This window comes from Monodon monoceros, unplaced genomic scaffold (genome assembly GCF_005190385.1).
Source record: "Monodon monoceros isolate NGI ecotype Baffin Bay Population unplaced genomic scaffold, NGI_Narwhal_1 Super_Scaffold_6, whole genome shotgun sequence".
Taxonomy (NCBI): domain Eukaryota; kingdom Metazoa; phylum Chordata; class Mammalia; order Artiodactyla; family Monodontidae; genus Monodon; species Monodon monoceros.
This window is the reverse complement of record NW_021703783.1, coordinates 8,991,373-9,012,009: the sequence shown is the minus strand read 5'-3', so window position 1 is coordinate 9,012,009 and position 20,637 is coordinate 8,991,373. Positions and strand designations below refer to the sequence as shown.

The following is a 20,637-nucleotide window of genomic DNA, read 5'->3' as shown; positions in this document are numbered from 1 at the left end:
AAGTTATGCTTGGGCTTCCCTGGTGGCGCAGTGGTTGGGAGTCCGCCTGCCGATGCAGGGGACACGGGTTCGTGCCCCGGTCCGGGAAGATCCCACATGCCGCGGAGCGGCTGGGTCCGTGAGCCATGACCGCTGAGCCTGCGCGTCCAGAGCCTGTGCTCCGCAACGGGAGAGGCCACAACAGTGAGAGGCCTGCGTGCCGCAAAAAAAAAAAAAAAAAGTTATGCTTACACTGTTCTGTAGTCTACTAAGTGTGCAATAGCATTATGTCTAAAAAACAAAGTACATACCTTAATGTTAAAATATCGCTAAAAAATGCTAGCTATGATCCTAACCTTTAGCAAGTCATAGTAGTAACATCAAAGATCATTGATCACAAATCACCATCATAATAAATATAATAATGATGAAAAAACGAGCAAATGCTGTTGGAGACATGGTGCCGAGGTAGGAGATAGATGGGCTCTAGGCTAGACATTTACAACTGGCATCCTGTTCACACTTCCTGGGGTGAGAAGGAGATGGGCTCCAGGCTGGACATTCATTACCAACCCTCTGTTTACATTTCCTGAAGCAAGAGAGAAATGGGCTCCAGGACTACATATTTATGAACCGGACTCCTGTCTATATTTCGAGATCTGCACCTCGATGTAAAAACCAGCAACAGAAATAGAGTAAATAACCGGACATTGGACATTTTTATGGCAGTGACAGAGTGGGACTAAACCCTGTTAAAAGATCAAGAGGTCATACATCTCCCATCCTTGGGGCAAGGGAAACATTGCACATGCACAGAAAGGTTCCTTGGGGGTCAAAAAGGAGGGGGCGCCACCCCATAATATGTGATGCTAAGGCCGTCCCACAGGCTTCTGGGCTGTAATCTAGCTTGGAAAAAGTTGCGCATGCGTGTTGGGGAGGGTCTTAGGGCAGGGCAGGTGGAAAAAGAAACCAGATAATTGGCCAAAGGTAAACAAAGACCTGGAAGAACTGCCCTGTATAAATGACCTAACAGCCTCTTTTTCGTGCTCCTCCGCAGTAGGGAGGGCGCCTCCATCCTTTCTCTCCGGGTGTGCATCTCTGCCTTGCTTCTACCTCAACTAAACAAATGTTTCTGTCTGCTCTCCCACTTGTTGTGCTGTGTCCCCAATAATAAACTTTGTACCTGTTTTTACAGTTTTTGCCTCCATGAGAAATGCATTTTTCTCTGGGGCAAGAGCCAGGGGGTGTGGTGGCTGGGATTCCTGGTTTTCATCCAGACTGCCCAGGTTCAATTCCTGGGCAGGGAATTAAGATCTCGCTTCATGCCACCACTCACTGCTGCCCCTCCGAAATCAGCACCAATAGACTTGCTCCAGGCAGGATTGCCACAAACCTTAAATTTGTTGGAAAAAAACAAAAAAAAGCAGTCTCTGCTAAGAGTGCAAACGGAGGTATGCCTTCCAGTGTACATTTGTGTACTGTTTGACTTTCATCGTGGGTATTTGCCTGTTCTCTGGTCTCCAGGAAGCGAGAAGGCGCAGCTGCAGACCCTCAGGCACCCACGAGGGTGGCGCCCCCGCCCTGGCAGCGCGCACAGCGGCTATGCGGGCCGGGGGTGGGTGAGTGGGGAGCCTGGGACCCGGGGAGGGGCTCCCGTCTCTCCCCGGTGCCCAGGGGGCCTGCTCCAGGTTGCTGGGAAGCAGCTCCAGGTTGCTGGGAAGCAGCTCCGCGTTGCAGGGCGGGAACGTGCCCTTCCACCTCTGGCAAACTTTCGGCAGCCGCAACGGAAGCAGGAACTCGTGAATCGCAAACCCAGGGCTGGGCGGGAGCTGCGGAGCCTGCTGGGCGTCCTCACCGAGCCCCTCGCGGATCCGCCGCTGCTTCCCCGAGCGCGCTGGGCTGCCCTGCACCGGGAGGGCAGCAGGGCCCGGTCCTCCGGTATCCAGGTAAAGGCTCTCCATCCTCCCCTCCAGCCCCCGCGGGCAGTATCGCCACCTGCGGGGGCAGCGGCGCCCGCCGCCCTTTCCCGGGGCGAGCGTCCTCCGCCCCTCCGGGAGCTCGGAGAACTGGCTGAGCCGGATGCTGGTGGCCCCCGTATCCCGGAGAGGGTCTTTAGGCAAGCCAGCAGCAGGGTTAGAAGAATGGTTTAGTGAGCCACGCACCTTTCCTCAAAGGGCAGATTTCCCTTTTTTTTTTTTTTTGTATGATTTGTATCCTGTATTTATCGAACCCGCTAATTGTCTAATACTCTGTAGAGTGTGTGTTTATACACAGTTATAAACACCTCGATAAATTAAGTTAGATTATGCTGTGAGAAAAATGATTTCCAATATTTGGTTGATTGCCGGTACGATCCGGTAACTCTAGTCAGCAGGCATGAAAGCACAGGTGCATCGTCTCCTTCCCACCTGTATCCTTTTCCCACTCTATTTCAACAGGATTCAACTTCACTTTGAACCTTTTTTTTTTTAATTGTAAGCTTGTTTTGATCTCTTTATTGTGGTAAAATAGACATACTGTAACAAAATGTATTATTTTGATTATTTTAAGTGTACAATTTAGTGGCATTATGTGCGTTCACATTATTGGGTAACCATCACTACTGTCCATTTGCAGGACATTTTTGGCATCCCAGATAGGAAAACTCTGTACCCATTAAACAGTAACTCCCCATTCCCTCCTCCACCAACCTCTAGTAACTTCAATTCTACTTTTTATCTCTGTGAATTTGCCTATTCTAGATACTTTATATAAGTGCAATCATACGATATTTGTTTTCTTGTATCCAGTTTATATCACTTAGCATAATGATTTCAAGATTGTAGCATGTATGAGAATTTCATTCCTTTTTGTAGCTGAATAATATTCCATTTTATGTATTTGCCATGTTTTAAAAATCTATTCATCTTTGGACCTTTAAGGCCTAAATAATAATGTATTAGAAGAACTAATTTACCTAATAATTGTTTGGTATCATTAATGAGATAAGCTCTTTAGTATTGCTTGTGATCCAGGGGCAATAAAGATGCTGGTACTGAAAGCACAGCTCCTCCCCTACATCCCCTGGCACAGTTCAGGTTTCTTTGCAGCAGGTTGAGGAGAGATTCTTAGAATCCATTCAAAGTGAAGTGTTGGCCTGGTTTTTCTTTTTTTGTTCCTGATTTGTTTTCTCCAGTGACTTGTAAAGTGTGGCAGCATAAAAAGCAACTACTTGTGCCAGGATTCTTAACCTGGGGAGTCCATGGACAGTATTCAGAAAGTCTGAACTTGGGTGGAAAAGTTTACTTTGCTAACCTCTAAATGTAGTGTAGTATTTCCTTTAAGAGGCATGTAGGCAAAAGCCGCAGTGGTATTAGTGGTAGGGTAGCTCTGATTTGCCACCGGTAGAAATCATAGATATTTCCATGTCATGTTACTTACTGTATATATCTCAAAATCATTACATTCAACACTACTTCAAAATTATGGCAATGATTAGACCTACCATCTGTTATTTATCACACGGTTGTTCTTATTTTAACTGAAAATGGAGGTAATGGGATCTAGCTTATAGGATTCTTATAAGGATTAAATGACATAATATATGTAAAGTGCTTAGCATAGAGAACCATAAATGTTATTTTCATTTTACTGTTTTAGAAAGTTGGACATAACAGTTAGCAAGGAAGGTATAGACTGGTGCTGTATTACCATATACTGTTTTTTTAAAAAACTGTTTTGATTTTTTTTTTTTTTTTTACTGACCAAAGTCTACCTATTTATATTAGGATGCACTCTTATGTCTACAGCTCTATAGGTTTTGACAAATGTAATGGCATATACATCATTACAGCATCATATAGAATAGCTTCACTGTCCTAAAAATCCCCTGTGCTCCACCTATTCAGCCCTTCCCTTTCCTCCAGACAACCACTGACGTTTTACTGTCGATGTGGTTTTGCCTTTTCCAGAATGTCCTAGAGTTGGAATCATACCTTTCACACCGGCTTCTTTCACTTAGCGATATGCAATTAAGGTTACTCTTTCTGTGGCTTGATAGCTCATTTCTTTTTACTGCTGAGAAATATTCTATTGTGTGGATATATCAGTTTGTTTATCCCTTCACCTATTGAGGGACATCTTAGTTGCTTCCAGTTTTTTGGCAATTATGAATAAAGTGCTATAAATATTTGTATGCAGGTTTTTGTCAGGATTTAGTATTGTCAGTTTTTTGGATTTTAGCCATTCTGATAGGTGTGTAGTGGCATCTCGTTGTTTTAATTTGCAATTTCCTAATGACAATGATATTGAGCACCTTTTCATATGCTTCTTTGGTGAGGTGTCTGTTCAGGTCTTTTGCTCACTTTAAATTGGATTGTTTGTTTTCTTTTTGGTAAGTTTTAAGAGTTCTTTGTATATTTTAGCTACCAGTTATTTATCAAATATGTGTTTTGCAAATACCTTCTCCCAGTCTGTGGCTTGGTTTTTCATTCTCTTAACAGTGTCTTGCACAGAGCAGAAGTTTTTAATTTTAATGGAATCCAACCTATCAATTTTTTCTTTCATGGATTGTGCTTTTGGTGTTGTTATCTAGAAACTCACCTAAGGTCACAGAGACTTTATTCTATGTTACATAGGAGTTTTATAGTTGTGCATTTTACATTTAGGTCTATGATCCATTATGAGTTAATTTTTGTGAAAGATGTAAGGTCAGTGTCTAGATTTTTTTTGCATGTGGTTGTCCAGTTGTCCAGCACCATATTTGAGAAGAATATCCTTTCTCCATTGAATTGCCATTGCTCCTTTGTCAAAGATAAGTTGGCTGTATTTGTGTGGGTCTATTTCTGGGCTCCTTATTCTGTTCCATTGATCTATTTGTCTGTTCTTTTGTCAGTACTACATTGTCTTGATTAGCCGTGATTTCTGGTAAGTATTGATGTCAGGTAGTGTCAGTCCTCCACCTTTGTTCTTCTTCAGTATTGTGTTGACTATTCTGGGCCTTTTTGCATTTCCATGTAAACTTTAAAATTGGTTTGTTGAGGGCTTCCCTGGTGGTGCAGTGGTTGAGAGTCCGCCTGCCGATGCAGGGGACGCGGGTTTGTGCCCCGGTCCGGGAGGATCCCACGTGCCGCGGGGCGGCTGCGCCCGTGAGCCATGGCCGCTGAGCCTGCGCGTCCAGAGCCTGTACTCCGCGGCGGGAGAGGCCACAGCAGTGAGAGGCCCGCGTACCGCAAAAAAAAAAAAAAAAAAATTGGTTTGTTGAGGTCTATAAAATAACTTGCTGAGATTTTGATCGGAATTGCATTAAATCTGTAGATCAAGTTGGGAAGAACTGACATCTTAGCAATATTGAGTAGTCCTATTGAGGAACACAGAATATCTCTCCATTTATTTAGATCTTCTTTGATATCTTTCATCAGAGTCTTATAGGCACATTTAAAAAACTTTTCAGTAATTATATTTCAATATAACTGTCTTCCTTTGTAATCCTATATATTTCATTTTATACATTTAACAACATGTCTTTTATATATTTTAAAACATGTCAGAAGAGAGCCTAAGCATCACCAGAGTACCAAAGGGTTCATAACCAAAAAAAAAAATTAAAGAAGCGGTAATTCTGATCTAGGCTATCATTTAGTGAACAATTTGTATTCTGGAAATGAGGATGTTTTCTGGTATAGCCTTGCCAGTTTCACATTTTTTTTTCTGGAAGAACCAGCTCACCAATGGAGTTGGCATTATATGTATTATGACTTTTGTGTTTTTAGGGATGTCAGAAAGAACACTTGCCCCTACAGTTTCCTTCAACTGAGCCAGAATATTCCCCCTGTTGATGGGCTAATTCCTAGAAGGACAATGTATGTAATTTTCTTAGCGCATTGCCTACCACTCAGTAGGTCATTTAAAAATGCTAATTGTTATTACTGAGAAAGAACATATGTCCAAAGCGATGATCACTGCTTCATCAATGACCAATGACCACAGATTTTGTGTCCTTTCCCCTCCTGCTTAGGAGAGGCAAGAAGAGGAAGGATTCTAAAACTGAAAAGCAGACGACCTCTTCTTTCATAGATACTTGTCAGATTTTAAGCATTGATGGGAGAGTGTATGTGTGTGTGCTTCCTAGCTTTCTGCCAAGTTTTTAATGAAAGGTTGTCTCAAATCTATTCAAAGTGAAACAGATAAAAAATACTTGTTTATTCCTGTCCTTCTATGAATTGTGAGTTGTTTACATTGACTTGAAGGAAATGAAATGTATCTTCTCTAGGTTTGTTCAAAGAAACAAAACTCATTGATGATTGTCTATTTTTGTGCTAGAGAGAAATTCCGTCATCTGTCCAATCTTCTTGAAGCAAACTCAGGCCAGAAGGAGAGTTATCTGACCTTTGGAGACCAAGACTAACCTGAAATTTAAAATGTTCTTCTGGGAGGGATGGAGCTTGACTCACACTCGTGTAATAATTTGTTTCCTGACACTAAGGCTGTCCACCAGTCAGAACTGCCCCATCAAGAGTCTAGAAGATATGGTCATTGACATCCAGTCATCCCTTTCCAAGGGAATCAGAGGCAATGAGCCCATACACACATTAACTCAAGAAGACTGCGTTAATTCTTGCTGCTCAACAAAAAACATATCAGGTAAGTAATAATGCCTTGGCAACTCTTTATTCCATGTGTTTTGTGATGTAAGTAGCTGGTTGATGAGGCTGAATGGTTTGTACTGGTGATTCTCAATGGGGTAGAAAAGTGGGTGGCAAAATCACTAGGGAATATTCCATGGTGTGCTCTCCCCTCCCCTAAGCTGAGCCAAAGTTACTGATAAGTGTATATATATCACTTAGATATGTGGGTAGAAAAAGGGTTGAAAACCACTGGTGTTGTGTTCTAACAGGCATCTGGGATATTGAAAACAGAAGTCCTACTTAAATGCTTGGCTTCCATCATCATGGAATATTGGAATACAGTGTGATATTAGAAAGAACGTTTAAACAGAAAGGGAGTTGAGACAAAAAATAAAATTCTAAAGTCATCCCATAGGAGAATCAGCATTTGAGTTTTAAGTAGAAGCACAAAATTTCCATTTTATCTCCCTTCCCTGGAGCTGGTGGCACAGGTGAGTCAGGAAGCCACTGGCCACTAATTGCAGCTTCTAGGAATCTAAGAGGCATGGGAAGGGGTTTAGAATGACCCATTCCATGACACAGAAGGAAACTGAGCCCCGCAGGTTTGAACCATGCCCTTGCATATTTCAGGCTCCAAACCTATGACCTGAAAACAGAAGTATATATCTAATAAACAAACAAAAAAAAAACCACATAAGTTTATTGAGCACCTAATGCCTTGGTACGTGCTGGAGATAAAACAGTGAATAAGATGGAAAAGACCTTGTCATCAAGGACCCTAGAAGAACTAGTGAACACTGGACTCGTGATCCTTACTTGATTTATCAGCTGACCAAATCACATGTTTTCTCTTAGATCTTTATTTCCATTTCATTCTATAACGATTGTGGGGTAATAAGATAAATACACATTCCCTGGCACGGGGTCCTAAAACCCTGGGCATTTTCTGAGCATAGGAGCTTCTTCTGTTATTCATAATGAGCCCCATTCAATCATACCTGAGCTTATGCTCACAAGGTGACTCTTGGTGGGATCCTCGATCGCCAGAGGACCAAGCTTTGCTTAGAAGCTTGGAACTTTCAGTCTCCTCCACCCACCTCTGGGTAGGGGGAAAGGGGGTGGAGATTGAATTCAGTCGCCAGTGGCCAATGACTTAATCAATTATGTCTACGTAATAAAACTGCCATGAAAGCCCCTAAACAATGGGTTCAGGGAGCTTCCAAGTTGGTAAACACATCCATGTGCCAGGAGGCACCCCAACTCCACAGGGACGGTGGCTCTTGCACTTGGGACCCTTCCAGACCTCGCCCTATGTACCTCTTCATCGGGCTGTTCATTTGTATCCTTTGTAATAAACTATAACGGTAAGTATCGCATTTTCCTGAGTTCTGCGTGTCATTCTAGCAAGTTATGGAACCTGGGGTGGGGGGGTGATAGCCAAGTTTGCCGTATGTGTGAGGGACCTGGGGACCTGATACTGTGACTGGCCTCTGAGTGGGGACAGTCTGATGGGACTGAGCCCTAGACCGGTGGGGTCTGACACTCACTCCAGGCAGTTAGTATTAGAATCGAATTGAATTGTAAGACACCCCGTTGGTGTTAGAGAATCAGAGAACTAGAGAATTTGGGTAGAAATGACACCAGGTATTTGCTGTCATGAGGAAACAAATACTTCAATGATCTTCTCAAATTGAGCTGTGTGCTTTTGGACACTCTTCATAGAGAAGTAATTTATGGAAGTCATAGAGGTCTCATTTAAATTTCTAGTTTTTCTTTAAATGTTGATATCAACATATATGTGGAATAGAAACATCACCTGCAAATAGGACTGAATGCCATGTGGGCGTATCCTGGCAACATAGGAAACCTTGCATTTCTCTTCAGTTCCGTGATAGGTGTTTAGTAAGAAATGAGGGTTTGCGGCTTTATTCTACAAGCAAAAGTACTGTTACTGCTTTACTGTAAGCAGAGGTACTTGTGGGTCTCAGTTAATGGATCTCAGGCTTTTCCCTCTTTTACTGAGTGTTGGTTTTTGACCGTTTAGGGTTCCAAAAAAGCTCTTTGATAATTTGCCTATAGCCACGGACTCTAGAAAAATACCCACAAATACAAAGGACACAAAATTTTGTGTACAACTTGGACCCTATGGACCCTCCCCTTTACCTAAGTGCCCCCCAAAATGGTTTGTAGAATTATCACATCGTGGGGAAAGGAAAAGCCAAAGTAACCAGAGTACCTTTCTTGTTACCTGGCTAATGGAGACATGATAGGATAAAACCCCTGCAGAAACGAACTCAGTCTTATTTCCCACTGGGAGAGTCAAGGGTGATCCCTGACTGCTGCCTGATTGGGAGACAAACAAAAATGATAAGAGCAGAAATTTGAAGAACCCAAAGAAGAATGGTACTGATAAAAGTAAAAAATAGACTTGGCATTACATATGCTGTGCAGCTCCATTGTGGAAGGAGGCATGATATGTATAAGGCTGAATTTACTGACCCTCCCTGCCCACCACCCTCCCCTCGCCCCACACCAAGAAAACCAGACTGATGGCTTCGTAGGCATCTAAGATGCCTTCAGGATGCAAGACGTACCTACAGTCATTAGGGTTAGATCCATTTCCTAAGGTCGGACTCAGTAGTGAGTTGTAGACTCAGTATTTCTATGTATGTTTTGATAAATATTTTAGCAAAAGGAAGGCTTCTTTCTAAAGAATGAAATGTACTATTGAACATGTTTTGCCAAAATTACCTTCATTCTGATTTTTAAACCCAGGGTCTTTAAAAATTGCTTTCAGTGCCTAAACTAAGGAAAAGGAAATGACTCAGCGGCCAGCAGGCAGTGAACAAAGGGTTTTGTGTTGGCCACTAGAATAAATGTTTTCCTGCTCACCGTATTCTCTGGAAGATCCTATTTCAGAATAATGCTTATGAAACCTTTCATTGCAGGGGACAAAGCATGTAACTTGATGATCTTCGACACTCGAAAAACAGCTAAACTACCCAACTGCTACCTGTTCTTCTGTCCCAGTGAGGAAGCCTGTCCCCTGAAACCAGCAAAGGGACTTATGAGTTACAGGATAATCAGAGGTAATAAAAACATTGTTTTTTGTCTTTTGTGATTGGAATTATGTAAGGATATGATTCATGTAAAAGGTTTTCTGCAAGAGTTTAAGAAGAACTGCCAAAAGGGATCACAAATATAGAGGCACATCAGAAAAAATCTCATGATTTAAAATTCAGTTGATTCAACCAAACATCTTTCTTTTTTCCAGTTGAAGTATTTAATACCTATGAATGATAGTATTTTGTTTTGTTTTTGTTTTTACCTTCTTAAGGTAAAAGGCACACAGATCTTTCATGTAAACATTTTGAAACACGTCTTTAGAACTGTCTTAGCAACACTGGAATAAGCCTACAGGTCTCCGGGGGGGACTATTTTGAAAGGGTTAAGACAATGTAAATACAGTATATAAAATTCCGGTACATTTGTCATTAGATTCCAATTATTTTGTAATCACATTCTCTGAAATCAAACTCACTGGATTTTATTATCCAGACCTGGAAGGAAGCTCATTTAAGAAGTTTTTGAGGGGCTTCCCTGGTGGCGCAGTGGTTGAGGGTCCGCCTGCCGATGCAGGGGACACGGGTTCGTGCCCCGGTCTGGGAAGATCCCACATGCCGCGGAGCGGCTGGGCCCGTGAGCCATGGCCGCTGAGCCTGCGCGTCCAGAGCCTGTGCTCCGCAACGGGAGAGGCCACAATGGTGAGAGGCCCGCGTACTGCAAAAAAAAAAAAAAAAAAGTTTTTGAGAAAAAGCTACATGCCAAATTCTGTGCAAGGCATTGGAAATAGAGTCTCCGCATTTGGAAATGACATATTTGCTCAGAATACAGAAAATAAACAAGTAAAAATAATATAATTATTTGGATATGCCTTGGTGAGATTTTGGCTTGTTAATTTTTCAGGATGAAATGCTTTCAAGTATGAAGTTTACTTTTATTTCAGTTGTATAAAGTTTTTGTCCTTACACCCTTAGGTATTCATAATATTCCCTGCATTTATTCAATAAGAAACAAATTTTATTTAGCATCTTCTATGTGCCAAGCACTTTTTACGCCTTAAGGATAGAAAGATACGACACTAAACATGAAAAACAAGGTTCTCATTTATGGAACTAATATTTTAGGAGAGAGAGGCAATAACCTTAATAAATAAATAATCCAGAAAAATAGTCACCATGGACATAGAGAACAGACTTGTGGTTGCCCATGGGTAGGGGGTTGGGGAGGAATGGAATGTGGGAAGATGGGGTTAGCAGATGTAAGCTTTTATATATGGAATGGATAAACAACAAGGTCCTAGTGTATAGCACAGGGAACTATATTCAGTATCCTATGAAAGGGCTTCCCTGGTGGCGCCGTGGTTAAGAATCTGCCTGCCGATGCAGGGGACACAGATTCGAGCCCTGGTCCGGGAAGATCCCACATGCCGCAGAGCAACTAAGCCCGTGCGCCACAACTACTGAGCCCGCGCGCCTAGAGCCCGTGCTCTGCAACAAGAGAAGCCACTGCAATGAGGAGCCCACGCACCGCAATGGAGAGTAGCCCCCGCTCGCTGCAACTAGAGGAAGTCGGCATTGCAGCAACGAAGACCCACTGCAGCCAAAAAAAAAAAAAAAAATCCTGTGAAAAACCGTAATGGAAAAGAATATAAAAGAAAGAATGTAGGGCTCCCCTGGTGGTGCAGTGGTTAAGAATCCGCCTGCCAATGCAGGGGACACGGGTTCGAGCCCTGCTCGGGCAGGATCCCACATGCTGCGGAGCAACTAAGCCCCTGCGCCACAACTGCTGAGCCTGCGCTCTAGATCCCGTGAGCCACAACTACTGAGCCTCCGTGCTGCAGCTACTGAAGTCTGTGCGCCTAGAGCCCGTGCTCCGCAACAAGAAGCCACCGCAATGAGAAGCCTGCGCACCACAGTGAAGAAGTAGCCCCCCCTCGCCGCAACTAGAGAAAGCCCGTGCACAGCAACGAAGACCCAACGCAGCCAAAAATAAATAAATTAAATAAATTTATTTTTTAAAAAAGGTGGTTACCCTTAACAAAAAAAAGTATATATATAAACTGAATCACTTTGCTGTACAGCAGAAATTAACACAGCATTGTAAATCAACTATACTTCAATTAAAAAAATTAAATAAGAAAATAACAGTGATCATAATAAAATGAAACATGGCCTTTATATAAGAATATATTTTCAAAGCAGAGAAAATTAAAACAAAATTCCCATTTAAAAAAGTAGTCATAAGAGCTATGCAGATAATTGAGCTAAGACAGCATAATAGATAATCACAGAGGGACTTCCCTGGCGGTCCAGTGGTTAAGACTCCTCGCTTCCATTGCAGGGGATGTAGATTCGATCCCTGTTCGGGGAACTAAGATCCTGCATGCCACACAGCACAGCCAAAAAAAAAAAAAAAAAAGATAGTCACTCAGTGGACCGGCTGGATTAGGCGCTCAGGGGAAGCGTCTGTGAAGACATAACCCCTAAGCTGAGATCTGAAGACGGAAGAGCCGGATGTGAGAAGATTGTAGAAAGACCTTCCAGGCAGAGGAAACAGCCTATTCTAATATCCTAAGGCAGAATGGTTTGGGAGTGTTTGTTCAAACACTCCCGTCTCAGCAGCTGACTCATAGTGAACCATGGAAGGAGTGATATGCAAGAAGGAAGGCAAGCGGGGCCATCCCGTCAAGCTCTGTAGGGGTAGGGAGTTTTTATTTTCGGTGCGTGATGGAAAGCCATTGGAAGGTTTTCAGCAGGCATGTATAACGAGCTGTTTTAAAGGTGATTTCTCAAAGCTCACTGTGACCGCTCTATTGGGAATGGACAATGGCGCAGCAGCAAGAGGGCATGTGGGAAGACTGGGTAGGAGGCTGGGACGAGATCTGAGTGAAAGGCCGTGGCCTTGGGGACCAGGGAGACGGTGGAAGAGATGGAGGGAAGTAAACACACGAGCCATTTCAGCGATAGCATTGACAGGGCTTGCTGGTGGTGTGGATGTGGGGAATGAGGAAGAGCGAAGAGTGAAACTGAGTCCTAGTCCTGGGCTCGAGCATCTGGAAGGGTGGCGGTACCGTCTACTGAGCTGGGGAAGTGGATTTGCGGTTGGGAGGGAGAGTGCAGTCAGGGTTCTCTGGGGAATGATGCTGCCCGGGGCATCCGGACACTGACTCTGCTTTGTCCCCTGAGTGCGGCTGTGTCCCCTGAGTGAGGCTGTGTCTGAGTTTCGTTCATGAAGCAGGAAAAACTGATGTGTCAAACATTCCCTTAAACAGGAGCGTAAAGCACAGATTGCTTGTGTAAATTCTTCCTACATAGTGGTAGAAGCCCAAGTCTAAAAAGACTGGCAGATAAGGTACAAAGTTTCACTTTTGCCTGATGAAAAATTCTGGACATGGTTGATGGTGAGGGTTGCACAAACTCAATGCCACGGAACTATACTCTTAAAAACAGGTTAAAGTGGTACATTGTATGTAGTATATTTTACCACAGTTGTTAAAAAGAATAATTTTTTAAAAAAGACTACGACACAGAACAAATTAGGCCCCTCAGAGCAGCCAGGATCTTACCTTGGGTGGAAAGTATCTTGTCTCCCTGCCCCTTCTGGGCTTCACACTGGCCAGGGCAGTTGCCCCTGACTGTTCGCCTCCTTTACGTCTATATATAACCTTGGCTAAAAACACCGGGACCTACAGTGTTGTGCGGTTATGGCTTCTTGCTTCTCCTCTTTTTTTTTTTTTTTTTTGCGGTACGCAGGCCTCTCACTGTTATGGCCTCTCCCGTTGCGGAGCACAGGCTCCGGACGCGCAGGTTCAGCGGCCATGGCTTATGGGTCCAGCCACTCCGCGGCATGTGGGATCTTCCCGGACCGGGGCACAAACCCGTATCCCCTGCATCGGCAGGTGGACTCTCAACCACTGCGCCACCAGGGAAGCCTGTCCTCTTTTTTTTTTTTCACCACCTGGAACGTGGCAGAGCCTGTTGGACACCCAGGGGTGGTATCCAGCAGCCTGAGTTTCCAGTGAGGTCAGGGCTCAAGACACTAATTGGAATGTTTATTTTTCTCCTTCAAGAGCTCCCATCAGGTGGAAGTTGGACCATCACATCTGCCTCTCTGATCCCTTCTCACTGCCTCTTCTTCATTGTGTCCTTTCTTCCACTGTCAGTGCGTATTCCCTATGTCTATCAGCTATTTCACAATTAAAGCAGAATATTAAAGAAATTATAGGTAATTGAATCTAGTCATTCGACTTCCATAAAAATCTATACCAAAGAAAAAGCTGTTGTTGTGAAACTGTTTATCACGTAATTAGTTTAAAAAGTGAAAACAGCACTTTTTGAATTAGTTTAAAGGAAATTAGTTTAAAAGTTTCTACAGCTTAAATGTCCAAATGCTATGGAATGGTTGGGTATAAAGTATAATGGATCCACCTGAGGGAATACAATGCAGATGTTAAAAAATAAGTTTGAGATGTAGAAATAAAATGTCACCTAAATTTCAGGTGAAAAACACCCAGTTTTTAAATTACATGAAAAAAATTTAATTTTAAGGTGTGCATAAATGTTAATAGTTGCTGGGACATGATAGAAATTATCGTTGAATTTGTTTTATAACTTTCATAATACTTCTGTCATGTTACTGATTTTATAATGCATGTATAAAGAGGGAGTATGTGGTAAAGATTCCATTTTCTCCAGTGGAAGTGGGAGAAAAGTGAACTTGGCTTGTGCCTAAACCTTTTCAGGGCAAGTGTGAAGGTAGTGAATGAAGTGGAATTAGAATCGAACAATTCCTGTGTCAGCCACCAGGGGGCACCATCAGCCCAGAGCCGGTGGCTATCTAGGGGCAAAGTGGCACCAACCCCGGACTTGGTGTGCCGCAGGCTGTCTGTATCTACAGGTATTTACAAATGGTGTTTGTAATTCTATTTGTGAATCTGCCCGTGTTGATGGATTGAGATTGCCCCATAAAAACAAATATCTGCCTGCTGGTCGGGGTGAAATTCAGTAGATATAAGTTTGGTGGTTTGTTTTCAGATGAGCTCTATTTCCTGTAACTGACTAATATTTACAGACTGAAAGTTTGAAAGATAACAGTGTGCTCTGTTCATTCTGTAAAACCATTGCAGCTTGGCATTATTTAATGTTTGTTTGTTTTTGGAGCTTGGTGGTCTGTCATTCCTCCAAGGACTAGAATAGGGGAATTCAGAAATAGAATAAATTGAAAGTCTATTTGCTCAGCTGGTTGCCAGGTTAATAGTCAGTCCCTAAATTTTTTTATCTAGTGAAGTCACTTGACAATGAAAGTCAAAAGAGCGGTTGAGGACACATTTCCCAGCTCCTTCTATAGCTCATGGCTATGTGACTGAGAGAAAACACCACACCCCAAAGGCAAACATCAGTGGGTGAGGTGAATGGAGCAGGTGTGGAGAATCCCTGTGTGGTTCTAGGATCTTTGCCAACAGATGAATCTTATCAAGAAATGGGACTAGCCCTAGCTTTATTTATGACCTTGTATTCTTGAGAAAGAAAACAGCTGTTTTGGTCATTCTTGTCAATGGCCTTATTTTAAGTTTTGAGTTCACACATATCATAGAGCATTTATTTAGCCTTCTTTTTAAACTTTAAAATGAAATATGATGAGTCCTGCTCTTTTTAAAAATATCTGACACGACCTAAAAATACAGGTGCTGTTTATCTCGCGGTGACACTATGCCTATGAATGTGATATCACCTGCAGCAGAAACTCTTTTCTTCAGCATTGTTGGAGGAATTTCAGGCATCCAAATTCTATTTTAGAGTGTCCTAGAGCAGGTATCCACAAACTTTTTCTGTCGAGGGTCAAATAATAAGTATTTTAGGCTTTTCAGGCAAGTCTGTTAGACTTAGTGGGCCATATGCAATCTGTCGGACCTCCTCACTTCTGTCCTTGTAGTAGAAGCAGCCATAGACAATATGTAAACAAATGGGCATGCTTGTATGCCAATAAAACTTTATTTATGGACACTGAAATGTGAATTTCATATAATTTTCACGTGTTACAAAATATTATCCTTCTGGATTTTTTTCAATCATTTAAGAATGTAGAAACCATTCTTAGCTCGCAAGCCATATGAAGATAAGTGGCCATCATTTGCTGACCCCTGTCCTAGATAGTCAAAGATGTCACAAATCTGAAGTTGCCTCTGGATCTATTTGTTAGCAGAGCGGAGAGTGAGGTCTAGTTTAGAAACTGGTACTGAGGGGAGTTGAAATAGAAGACGGAAAAGAGAAGAGGGGAGAATCACCGTTGCTTCCTTCCTTGTGTTTCTGCCGTTCTAATTTAAGTGAAATGATTAGCCAAGTAGCAGAGTGATACAGAGCAATTCAAGTGGTCTTTCCCTGTCCCGGATTGCTTTAACCAGCCTTTTCAGTTCGAGCTGTGATAAACGGCATGTGTGACAAAGAGCAAAACTCTAAACTTTCTCACACAGGAGGAGGATCTGAGGCTGGTTCCTCCTCAGCAGGAGTTGGGACTCTGTGATTTTCTGCTCTTTATGCTAGCCACGTGGCCATAATGATTTCAAATACTGGTCCATGGTCCTCAGAACCTAAGATGTTGGCTCTAAAATTTTAATCTTCAAGGGTCAAAGGAAAATCTCTCAGATCGCCTTCCTCCCCTGAGTACAGTGCTGAAAGCTGGTTGGTTTTTTTTGTTTTTTTTAAAAATATTTATTTATTGGGACTTCCCTGGTGGTCCAGTGGTTAAGAATCCACCTTCCATGGGCTTCCCTGGTGACGCAGTGGTTGAGAGTCCGCCTGCCGATGCGGGGGACACAAGTTCATGCCCCGGTCCGGGAGGATCCCACATGCCGCGGAGCAGCTGGGCCCGTGAGCCATGGCCGCTGAGCCTGCGTGTCTGGAGCCTGTGCTCCGCAACGGGAGAGGCCACGACAGTGAGAGACCCGCGTACCGCAAAAAAATAAATAAATAAAAAAAGAATCCACCTTCCAATGCAGGGGATGCGGGTTCGATCCTCGGTCAGGGAACTAAGATCCCACGTGCTGCGGGGCTCTAGAGCCCACGTGCCACAACTACCGAGCCCGCGTGCCACAGCTACTGAGTCCATGCGCTCTCGAGCCCATGCGACGCAGCTAGAAAGAAGCCTGTGTGCCACAACGAAAGATTCCACATGCCGCAAGGAAGATCCCGCGTGCCACAATGAAGACCTGATGCAACCAAATAAATAAATAACTATTAAAAATATAAAAATGCAGGCTCTTAGTTGCGGCGTGCAGGATCTAGTTCCCTGGGCCCCCTGCATTGGGAGCACGCAGTCTTAACTGCTGGACCACCAGGGAAGTCCCTGAAACCCATTTTTTTCATTGAAAAACGTCATCAGCTTTGTGCTGCCGCCTTGGCTTCAGGGACCCTCCAGCTTCCTCCTCCTCCTCCTTGTGGAAGGCAAGTCACTGGGATTTTGTCTCCTCTCCTCATTGTCCCGTGGGCTACCCCTCCACCCACCGTGATATCTCCCCTAGGGATTGCTTGCTTCCCAGTTGTCACTGCAGTCCCAGCTGGCACAGCTTGTGCCTCACACCAGCATTTTCTCTGCCAGTCCTCTTCCTGCCGCATCATCCCAGCCCAGCTGCCTTCCCTGGCCTTGGCCCCTGAAGGGTCCCCATCTTCCTAAACCTCTTGCTGCCCATGCTGAGCTCCTCTTAGCATCTCTGCTGGTCCCCTCCCACCTCTTCCTTCATTTGCCTGATGCTCCTCCGCACATTTCTCTTCTCCTCTGGGCCAACACTCTAGAAATAAACCACAGCATCTGGGGAAGAGGCAGGGTCATCAGGATCTGATTTAGCAATTCGTATTTTTCCACTTTGCACCATGAAATGTCAAGAATCAACAGTTGAGGTCTTATTGAACAAACTGATAACGTTTGTACTTGTTAACCTTCCTTTGCATGGAAATATGGAAGTCTTTTTTAAATTTTCTTTCCGTCTTCAGATTTTCCATCTTTGGCGGGAACTGATTTGCCAAGCCAGGAGGTAGCCCAGGAAGAGTCTCTGTTCCGCAACAGGTCTTCACACACCATCACTCCCACGCCCCCTCCTCCCACAGGTGATTCAGAGTCCACGGTCTTATGGAGAGATTCATTTTCTCAGAAGTTTGGATCCTCAGATCACTTGGAGAAACTACTCAAGATTGATCTGGTGAGTCCACGGTGGACTGTTGATAAAGAAAATGACCACTCTCAGAAGTCACCGTCTTCCTCAGAACAAACAGTAGCTCATCTGCTGCCTGAAAATGTGACAGTGTTCCCCAGTCCAGTGGCAGTTACCGCTCTGCCCGCCATCCTGGCCTCTCCAAAGCCTGCATCGCTCCCTGCCGCCAACGCTGCAGGGATACCTTCTGTGACTCCTCAGCCTCAGGGGGCCACCTCTGCCCCACCTGTAGCCACGGTCACTAACACGACCACAACTGAGGTTCCGACTTCCATCTTTAGGGCATCGACACACTCGAAAGGCCCACCAGACACGGCACCCTTTAGAGACGTTTCCAGCTTGACTTGGAACACAGAGGCTGCCCGGGACCCTGCTCCGTTTCCTTTGTCAAATGTGAATTCTCCCACTACAAACACAACAGCTTCCCAGGAAGATGGGAAGGCCAGCTCTGGTGGGCCCTCCCTGAGCGGTGCTCCAGAAAGGCAGCAGGGCCTCGCATTTGAACAGTGGCTCCTGGTCGGGACCGTGCTCTTTGGGGTCCTGTTCCTCGCCATAGGCCTGGGTCTCTTGGGCAGAACGCTCTTAGAATCCCTCCGCAGGAAACGTTACTCGAGGCTTGATTATTTGATCAATGGCATCTATGTTGACATCTAAGGAGGACATTAGATGCCTCTTTTTTTTTTTTTTTGGCTGTGGGATGTGGGATCTTAGTTCCCCGACCAGGACCAGGGATCGAACCCGTGCCCCCTACAGTGGAAGTGGGGAGCCTTAACCACTGGGATGCCAGGGAGGTCCCTAGATGTCTATTCATGTAGTTACTAATAGCCCCTATGCAGCGAGGTTCTGCTGATTTGCTCACCTTCGCGGGATTTTTCAAGTATTTGGAAGACAGGCAGAGATGCCTCCTACCGCTCTCTTTTTGCTTGTTCTGTGAAAAGAAGCGGGGGAAAGAAACAACCTGGGTGATTTGAAGGATCTGTCTCTAAAATATTAGCTGAAAACAAAGCTCTACCTAAAGCAATAAAGAAGAATTGCCACATCAATTGGAAAACGACTGGCTTTTTACAAGGAAAAAGGGTTAGGACTCCTAGGCTCCAATTCATTAATATTTCTGGTTCCAGATAAAGTCGACTGTTTATGGTATTAATTCTAATGGATTTACTTTCCTTTTTATATGAATTCCAATAAGACTTATTCCAGATGTATTTCCTTCCAATTAAATATCTGAATAAATCTTTTGGTACTCAGTTAATGTTCTTTGCAAGTGACACGTCCAGCTGGATAATTTTAAATTTATTCCCACCAGCAAAATGATTAAATGATGAAAATATGTGTTCTAAGTTAAAATGGCAAACCCCGCCTTATCCCATTAATGAGCAAAAGAGGTTCCTTTGGGAGAATTCTAGCAGAATATTAGCCTGCATGGAGGTGATGATAAGTTCTGATAAATGGCCACATCTACTTAGGGTCTGCTCTAGTTAACTATTTTTTCAAAAAAACAAAAGAAAAAGTAATATAGGCATTTTCCAAACTTAAGTAAATTTAGAATGTAACAGTATTATTTATAAGTCCTTATCTAAACTTGACCAATAGTCAATTTTGGCTTTATTTGGAATAACATTGGAAATAATAGATAGCACTTAAAATTACAGGCATACCTGATTTTATTGTCCTTCACTTTATCATGCTTCACGGATACTGCATTTTTCACAGATTTAAGGTTTATGGCAGCCCTGCCTCAAGCAGGTCTATTGGTGCCATTTTTCTACAGCATTTTCTCACTTCATGTCTCTGTGTCACATTTTGGTAATTCTTGCAGTATTTCAAACTTTTTCATTATTATATTTGTTCCGGGGATCTGTAATCAATGATCTTTGATGTTACCACTAGGAATTGCTGAAGACGCAGACGATGGTTAGCCTTTTTTAGCAATATTTTAAAATTAAGGTATATACTTTTTTTAGGCAATGCTATTGCACTTAATACTACAGTACAGTGTAAACATGACTTTTATATGTACTGGGAAACAAAAATCTTCGTGAGACTCGCTTTCTTGTCGTATTCACTTTACTGCAGTGGTCTGGAACCGAACCCGCAATATCTCCGAGGTCTGCCTGTATTATTAAGTGATTAGCATCCTGTAATTTTTATTGATTAGTTATTACAGTGTCTGAGAAATGTTTTGAGTAACGGGGGTTTGCCGGACAAGTTACAGTGGGGTAACTGGGAATCCAGGAGACCGCCTGGGTCAGTTCGACATCTCATCTCTCTGGACTTCAATTTGCTAATTTGCAAATCAAGAGGTTTGGTCCCTGGTGTCATCAGGGTTTTTAAAGACAAAAATGGGATTCAGGTGAGAATTTATACAGTGAACGCTAGAGGGCAGTAACTGGTTAATAAGTAGAGCAACGAAGGCAAATGTAGAGGAGACAGAAACAGGCTTTTCTCCTTTTTCCTCCTTCCCGTCCCCTCGCCTGGAACCCCTCCCCCTCCCCCCTGGTTTACCCTAAGCTCATAAAGCTCATTAAGAGGAAAGCTGGTCTATTGAAAATACTACTTTTCATATGTTTTCCAACTTAACAGCTTGACACAAATCTCCAAGGGGTTTACATAAGCTTTAAGTAGGTTGAATAAATAAAACCTTGACTCAGTTTAATTTAACAAGTATTTATTGAATATCCACATGTAGGCCAGAATCAGATTAGTAACTAAGTACCTTGGAATTTTAAAATTTCTCCTCCCTTTGTTAACAGAATTGGATATTGGAAATAGGGCTTTCTGTGGATG

General features: G+C 43.3%; 1 protein-coding gene across 1 annotated transcript; it reads left to right on the top strand.

The window, feature by feature from the left end:
* Positions 1-1,777: 1,777 nt before the first annotated feature.
* Positions 1,778-19,056, top strand: MANSC1 (MANSC domain containing 1). The gene is made up of 4 exons (XM_029204162.1): positions 1,778-1,925; positions 6,280-6,600; positions 9,533-9,673; positions 17,633-19,056. The coding sequence occupies exons 2-4, from the start codon at positions 6,378-6,380 to the stop codon at positions 18,502-18,504; spliced, it is 1,236 nt and encodes a 411-aa protein (XP_029059995.1). The 5' UTR covers positions 1,778-1,925; positions 6,280-6,377; the 3' UTR covers positions 18,505-19,056.
* The last annotated feature ends 1,581 nt before the right edge of the window (positions 19,057-20,637 follow it).